An 8,491-nucleotide genomic window follows, 5' to 3' on the forward strand; every position below is an offset into this window, starting at 1 on the left:
TGGCTTTGGCTGTCTCGGACGTCTTAACAATGTTGAAGAACCTTAGTACTTTTTGAATTAGAGGGAGCTGCGGAACCTGCAGCCATTTTATTTTATTTTGAACTTTACATTATTATGGCAAGAGTATTACATCTCAGGACCTTGTATAGCCTCCTTTCTAGTTTGAATTTGAAAAAAATCTAATGTACATAAATTTCCCCCTTCAAATCTAATTTTCTCCTAGACTTTAAATGCTGCTGAAGAGGATGAAATATATACTGCCCATTTCTTACCTTCAGCATGTACAAATATAGGATAAGTTGTATATCCTTGCAATGTGTATAAATAAGGCACTAGACACGCCCATGATTATTGTCTGTTAACCATCATGAAGTTACGTAGATTACATCGCTCAACCACAAACTACAATACCTATAAATTGCTTATAAATTTGATCACAACATATAAATAACCAGACAGGAGGGTCACTAAGCAGCTTCAGCAAAACCCAGTTGGAGATCACCAAAATCAAACACAGTGTGGTACACCCCCATAAACACATCTCCAAGAATCCTACAAGCATGTAATTTCAGCATGAGACATGAAACTTAAGGAAGATGCACATAAGCATGAATTTTTGAAATGCAATGTTACTATGCATATGTTATCTATGAAAAAGGCTAAAAAAAGATACCACAGAGGACCGCGTGGAGCAGGGACATCTAGAGCCATAAATCCACTGATGCAGATGGTAGAAAGGCCTTCTCCAGTTCTCAGAATATACTGAAAATTGGCCAAGTGGTTACAGAACATGAAGAACTATTAGTAGTACTCCAAAATAATGAAAATAAAGACATGCAAAATGATATTGGTCTGTACTTATGTTTCTTTAAGTTGTTGGTTTAACTACCCAATGCAAACAAGTTATTCTGAATTCTGCAGGTACTGACTTTTCATCCAAATTATCATGTCCTTGCACTTTATTTTGCACTAGTCGCAAATTTTATAAGAGTATTATCAAAGCCTTCTCCAACAACAATACATAGTGATATATATAACATAATTTAATAAAAAGATTTAAATTATATAATTATAATATTGTTATATATAAATAGAAAATATATTATTAAAATGAATATTTTTTAAATATACCATAATCAATTGACTAATTTGAACATTTTCAAGAATATTTAACAAAAAAAAAATATATGCACATCTCCATTCCATGGAACACATGTAACATGTCACATTTAGTTTAAATTATTATATAAGTTTAAAATTGTAACATTTTTCTTTTCTTTTCAAATAAGTTTAGTGCCTATATTATTGAAACTTGAATTTTAATGTAATCTTGTGAATATTTATCATTTATATTGCTTTTTTATGGCCTATATCTCTAATTTTTAATGTCTATTTTGTTTGTATTTTTGAGCCCAAAACTAAAGAGTTTGACCCAAATAAAATAAAAATTTCATATTTTTCAACCCAAAAATTAAGAAGAATTTTTGAACTAGAAGAAGAATCAATTTAAGGTCAATTAATACAAAATGGATTGATGGACCGAAAAGAACCAAATAGACTGAACTGGAGTAAAATGGGCCAAAGTAGACCGAAATAGACCCAATTGGACCAAAATGCGAAGCAAATGTAGCTTAAGAGGAGTATAGCAACAATAAATGTTATGCTTTAACTTTTAGATATTTTATAGATATAGATGACTTGCTGCTATTGACGTTGCCATTCTATTCTAGATTCCCATGTGAAAGGGCAAAACTTAATATTAGTAAGATGAGAGTGTTGAAAGTAGCTTTGGCCTTATAACTTTATTAATTAATATTGAAAAGGTCCTAAATTACACCGGAACTTATGCATTAATGTTAATAACCTCAGTTTAGTCTCTCTAACTTGACTTCTCTGATACTACAAACATATTATGGATATCGATGCAAACGATTCCATTGCATACCAATTATAGACAGACTACATTAGTAAATGTTTCTGAAGCTTATGTTTCAACCCAAAAATGTACGGTAATCTTGTGCAAAACAAGGAAGCAACCCAACTCTACCAATGAATTTAACAAAGACATACAACTATATATCATGAACTTGTAGAACCATTTGCCATATCAAAATCTAACCTGTTCTGGAGTGAGGGTGAAAGGTTTTTCTCCGATGGTGAATGTAATGTCTGGCATGTTTGAAATCTTCTCACATTCTATTACTGCTTCTGCTGATGGACTTGGCAAGCTATCACACAGCTGTTAAAGATCAAAACCAACACTTAATGCTACTGAAAAAATTATAGCCAATTTGAACTTCTAAATGGTGGGCGTGAATATAGTATGTCACCTCATTGACATATTGAAGTACTTTGTCCTTTGTTCCCTTTTGTCTTAGCTGTGTCTGGATCCAAATAACAGACATTTCACAAGCAGTGCACAAAAGATCGTCCCCAGGCAATGATCCATTCATGTTTTCCCTCTCAACCACACTTTGTATTACAGAGCTGCATAAAATTGGGTTTGAAAGTCAGTTTGATATACATTTGCAGGAAGCTCAAATTTTTGTGTTGTGCTTAACCTTCTGAAAGTAACTTTTTATCCTAGTAGTCTCATGATACCAATTTCCATGCATTGTGTACGAATGGTACATCCTACTTGAAATTGCCTTACTATGAATCATTTCCTAAGGATGCAGACAGCTGATATGAAGTTTGTAAAATCAACCATTGAGAATGAATAACCATGAAGTAATAAAAACTCACTCACCGAGCCCTACTAAACAGACATAAACCAATCTGGGAACATACTTTGTTAGGTGTCACCTGCAAATCATGAAGATAGTATGTTGAGATAAAAAACTAGATTTGTACATGGAGATTTAGATGACAAGTAGATTGAAAATATAAAACAACCCACCCCTGATATTAATAGATCCCAAATTAAGTCTCCATACTGAGTTACAACTTGTTTACATTCTGCACTCACAAACCCTTCAGCTCCAATGGCATGGTTTATTTCAGTGATAACAGGCTGGAAATCATGGTCAGTAAGTAAGAATTTGATCCCAAAAGAAAATAAAATGACAGAAAAAGATGAGAAATCAATCCTGAAGGTCCTAATGAAAATAATGTGATTTTCCAATAGATGGAAGCACATACAGTTGGACCAACGAGTAAGGACGTTCCTGAATCCACAATAGCAGCACAACCACCCTCGCAGATACCTGACAGAAATAGTAATAAATTTTCAAAATTAGTTATAAATTTTCAAAATTAGTTTTTGAAGAACTTTAAGACTGTAATAAGGGATGTACACTACAAAAGCAGAGGTCATGAACAAGTACTGGTGTTTTTACATAAAGAGCCAATCTAAGTGTAGCAGATAGATGGTTATTGGAAATTTATATATTCTGTCGTTTCTATTTTCTACACCTTATGACATCTCCTCAAGTACATCTGAATATAAAGATTTTTCAGTGCTCAAAAAACAATAGAATGGACTGCTGCTATGATTAAATTTCTATGAAATCACCTGTTGAATGGTTCCCAATGAGAAAATCTCCCATGTCAAACTGAAGCAAAGAACAGAAAATTTAAAAATCAACCCATCATTTCCAGGGAAGCAAGCACAAGGAAAAGGGACAACTTTTCCGAAAATTTTATTTTTATTTACTTACCTGCCAGTAGCCCTTTTTAGTGACTGGAACATAAGTATGCTTTCCTTTATAGTGCTTTGGATCAACACCACCGAAAACAATTTCACCTCCCACTTGTGCATTTGGATCTCGGTTAAACCAGAATGAGAAAACGTCATCATCTACCAGGTTTTGCCGCAACATATTGTACCTGTGTTCTTATACTAAATCAGGCTAACCAAAGCTCCAAGGATTTTGAAGAGAAAAAAATGTAGTGGTCTTAATTCTGAGGAGAAAAAACTTAAATACAATATTTCACATCTAACTAAACAGAAATTTACCACACTGGCACAGCATCCCCAACTGAAATCTCTTGAAACCCAAGCCCAAGTATTCCATCAAACTTTGCTAACAAAAATGCGAGACTGCCCTCTCGTGTAGCCTCAATGAAAATCTGAATAAGAAAGGAAGAGAATAAAAAAGATTACTTGTTCACCTTTTCTGAATCATTAAGAAAAATCAGTTTCAAGAAAGTCTTTTAAGGGGGAAAAAAAAACCCACTTGATTCTTGACAGCAAGATCCCCAACTTCAACACTGTCTTGACTGAAGAAACCAGAAATTGATCCAGATCCATAATTTATTTCACAAGATTTTCCTGAATTACAATTTAATATGTATAACTTCAATTTTCTATTAGAAACACCTTTATTACTTCTAAATAGTTTGTCTATATACAGTCATGGACAAAAAACTATTAACAACATTAAACTGCGGCAAAATTTTTTAAATAACTACAAAACTCAAACAATATCATTAGTAAGCAAAGGTTTGAAACAAATTTGGTTTCTAACAAATCGAGTCCTGTGGACTCGATTTTACTGTAGCAAATCGAGTTCTAAAGACTCGATTTCCATGAGATGCGTTGCTGATGTGGAGAAAAAAATCCACGTGGAAATCGAGTCTCTAAGACTCGATTTCCCTCAGAAATACCACCACAATCACAACACACGGCCACCGTAAAAACCACCAAGAGAAAAAAAAAAAATCGAAGAACCCACCACGATCACAACACACGCCGATCTCCAACGCTGCACCCACGCCGTGAGTCCGTGACCACGCCGAATCCAACCCAACTCCGGTGGCATGCTTTGAACGAGAGAGGGAGAGATGTGAGAACCCACCACGAGGAACCACAAAGACACCAAAACTGGGTTACAAACCCACCACGCCACCGACTCCACACGCCCACTCGCCGATCTCCACACGCTGATCAGCAACCCCAAGCCGCCATCAGAAACCCACGCCACCGATTAGACAACCCACGCCGTCGATTAGCACACAACTCGCCGATCTCGCCACAAAAAATACCCAGAAAAACGCCATAACCGCCGGGAAAGAGGGACTGATCTCGCCGATCTCCAACGCTGCACCCACGCCGTGAGTCCGTGACCACGCCGAATCCAACCCAACTCCGGTGGCATGCTTTGAACGAGAGAGGGAGAGATGTGAGAGAGGGAGTGCGAACTGACGAGGATGAAAGATAGGGAGAACCAGTTTTCTGCGTTGGGTTTGTTTTGAGGGAAATCGAGTCTTAGAGACTCGATTTCCACGTGGATTTTTTTCTCCACATCAGCAACGCATCTCATGGAAATCGAGTCTTTAGAACTCGATTTGCTACAGTAAAATCGAGTCCACAGGACTCGATTTGTTAGAAACCAAATTTGTTTCAAACCTTTGCTTACTAATGATATTGTTTGAGTTTTGTAGTTATTTAAAAAATTTTGCCTTAAACTGCTAGTTGCTAAGTTTACCAATCTTGCTATATGAAGTGGACTTGGTTGACTTGTACTTAGAATGGATATAGCAAGCAATCTGCAAATTAGTGAGTCAATAAATACTTGTATTAGGTGATACTGTAAGGTCACAAAATAAAATCAAGAAAAACTTACAGATAAAAAGCATTTTGACGATGGAACCCATAGATTGGAACTTCCTGTATCAAATATGACAGTGAAATTCTGTGGGGGTGTGCCAACTCCAATCTGCCCATAGTATTGAGCATCCAAATAGTTCTTAAGAGGTACTATCACTTCATCTGAACTACCCAAATAGTTGCTTATGCCCTTCACACTCTCTCCTGACTTTTTTCTTGCCATTTTGGCAGCAGTGATACTTTGAAGATCCAGGGGTCGCTTCTTCAAATTAATCCTCACAAGGCCATTTGAAGAAGCAGGAAGAAGTAAGCATGTTAAAGCCCATAAACAGAATGCCAGAAGGAGATACTTATGCCCCATGTTTACTGAAAACACTGTCAATAAGGCAACAAAAAGTAAGCAGAAAAGCCTTTTCACATGCATAAATCTACAGAAGGCAAGCAATAATGGAACACGAAGAAGAAGAATGTGCCATTCTGGTGCTAATATAACATCAGAAAGAGCCATTTAAGGACGCTTTTTGGAATCCTTAAAATTATATTTAGAGAAAGTAAGCAAGCATAAAAATGGAAATAATTACTAAAAGACTCAGATGCTTTCTAGAAGAAAAAAAAAATCTTTGATCTTGTCACTAGAAGGCATAATAGAAGAACAAAAATATGATTAAGAGAGTGTGAATTTGCTTAGATGGTAAAGTTACGAGTGTTGATATCACAAAAACCATGTCAAAAAACCAGGCTTTACCAAAAAGGCAAAAACATCAATACTAAATAATTAAGGCAATCATATCTTCAAGGGGACAATGGAACATGGATAGACATCAATCTAAGAAGGAAATCAATAAGGTGCAGCACTTGTCTAAATTGAAGAAATTACAGAAAACTATAAGCAACCCTCAAAATATAGGATCATAACTTGTAGACATGCAGATCATAATAAGAGGATCGAAAACCTGTATTCCAACTCACCGATTACTTTTGATGATAAAAGATTGTCAAAGAAACCAATTGAAAAAAAACATAATTAAGATTTCAACTTACTGTGGATACTTTTAAGCCACAATAGTATGAGGCTATGAGCCGTGACAGTGATTAAGGCCTATCAGAATTCAAGAACAGTTTCTAGGTGATTTGCTTCTATCTTAGGATTTACTTTTATACTATGCACATAAAATTCATACCAGCAGAGGAGAAATACACAAAAGGAAGATTATAAAATTATTTCAGAAGGCACTTATGATAGATCACACATTCACACACAAATCAACCAACCCCATATCTAGATTGGGTGGAGTTAGAAAAAATAATAATAAATAAAACCAATAATCATGGCATATTAATCTGATTAGAAGGATAACCTGGGTACAAGAGCAGTCAAAGTTTAACCAAACACAAGCTAGCAAAGTTTTTTCACAAGTGAGCTAAGGGAAATGGAAATTTTTTTAAAACCGAAAGAGAAACTAGCTACTTGCTTAAGCTATGGATTAGAGCATCAGAGCACCCCCCAAAAAACAAAAAAAAACAAAAAGATTTATGATGAAGTTATAAAAAGATCACTGATATTAATGATCAACATATTGTAATGACTACTGTATTGTGCAGCACATGATATGAATAGTGAATACAGAGAGTATAAGTCAAACCTTGCTAAGGTTCAAGTTACGAAGGTGCTGAAGCTGAGATAATATTTCTAGGCTCTAGCCCACATATCCACCTAAATAGGAGAGAAGGAAGATATCTCTAGATTCATTTTTGTCCTCAACCATATAAATTATCTTTATGGCAAACACAGGCCACGTGCCTACCTGTCAAAGGCTTTTCTTACTCGTTAGTAACTTACACAATCATGTGTTCTATGCATGGCATTCAAACACTGAGTTATAGTACTTACTTTGTCTGAAAACTTTAACATTGTTTTTTTTTTTTTTTGGCAGAACACTTTTCCAAAATGGGGTGGAAAAAAATTAACCACCTTTAATAGCAATGTATATAACCATTCGTGTGTGTTTTTAATCCGATGATTTATTTAATAGTTATTTGATTAATTTAAATTTCATAATAAATCATATGATTTGAAATACATATAGGGAACCTCGCCATAATGTTCATTTTTGTTATTATTTTTAGATTAAAATATGTGTATATGGTAATTAAATATATAACCTACAAAGGCCCTAATCTACATAGAAATTTCTCTTGCAAGTCACCTATTGGCTACTAACAATCCAATGAGTAAATATCACGTAGAAAATTGGTAGGACCAACATTTGACAAAAAAAAAAAGTATAATATTAAATTATATGGACATTCACTCATTGGATTATTATATGGGTGACTTGGTAAGGTGAAAAAAATTTCCAATTTGTTTTCACTTCATGATCATTACCCCTTTCTTTATTTTGATGGAAGAAAGCTAGTAGCAAAACAATAAAACTACTGGTGACCTTGTTCATCTAATTTGGGTTTGGTGTGGTCAGGCACTAGCTTCTTTAATCTTGACAACCGAAGGTACCTAGAAGTTTCCACAAGATGTGTACCAAGGCTTGGACAAGTGAAGAGCGGGATGGCATTGTTCCCATACTAGCTATGAAATTGAAAGCAGAGTTCTTTGAGAAAAGCTTCTGGTGCATGATTGTACAATTGTACTCTAGCTAGGAAAGTAGCACATAATATTTTTTTTCCCCTTCTTTGAGGTATAACACAGTTTTCTTGTGGTAGCATAAGAAAATGACATCCAATAGTTGCCTTATTTTTTTTTTTGAAGAATTAAGCGTGGATGGCAGGCAATCATTTTCATTTGCACTGTTTCTTTGGAAAATGGCAGAAAAGGACAATTAGAATGACATAGGTACACAGGAAGCTATATGATTGTTTTCATGCCAATTTGGAAGCATATATGATGGACTCGTGGAAGCAACCTAGTCCAGGAGTTCCAAGTAA

The 8,491-nt window shown here is 35.1% G+C and overlaps 1 protein-coding gene across 2 annotated transcripts; it reads right to left on the reverse strand.

The window, feature by feature from the left end:
• Window positions 1–237: 237 nt before the first annotated feature.
• On the reverse strand, window positions 238–7,453 carry LOC142628207 (aspartic proteinase-like). Of its 2 annotated transcripts, none has more exons than XM_075802262.1 (14): window positions 7,195–7,453; window positions 5,568–5,926; window positions 5,430–5,490; window positions 4,179–4,273; window positions 3,959–4,071; window positions 3,660–3,828; window positions 3,515–3,554; window positions 3,142–3,206; window positions 2,900–3,013; window positions 2,750–2,805; window positions 2,331–2,487; window positions 2,120–2,239; window positions 674–762; window positions 238–552 (listed from the first exon to the last, which is right to left on the reverse strand). In XM_075802262.1, exons 2-14 carry the CDS (start codon window positions 5,910–5,912, stop codon window positions 468–470), a joined length of 1,509 nt encoding a protein of 502 aa, XP_075658377.1. In that variant the 5' UTR covers window positions 5,913–5,926; window positions 7,195–7,453; the 3' UTR covers window positions 238–467. The 2 variants fall into 2 exon arrangements, with proteins under 2 accessions (XP_075658377.1, XP_075658378.1); XM_075802263.1 differs by lacking the exon at window positions 7,195–7,453 and adding an exon at window positions 6,910–7,089.
• Window positions 7,454–8,491: the final 1,038 nt, after the last annotated feature.

This window comes from Castanea sativa, chromosome 3 (genome assembly GCF_040712315.1).
Source record: "Castanea sativa cultivar Marrone di Chiusa Pesio chromosome 3, ASM4071231v1".
Taxonomy (NCBI): domain Eukaryota; kingdom Viridiplantae; phylum Streptophyta; class Magnoliopsida; order Fagales; family Fagaceae; genus Castanea; species Castanea sativa.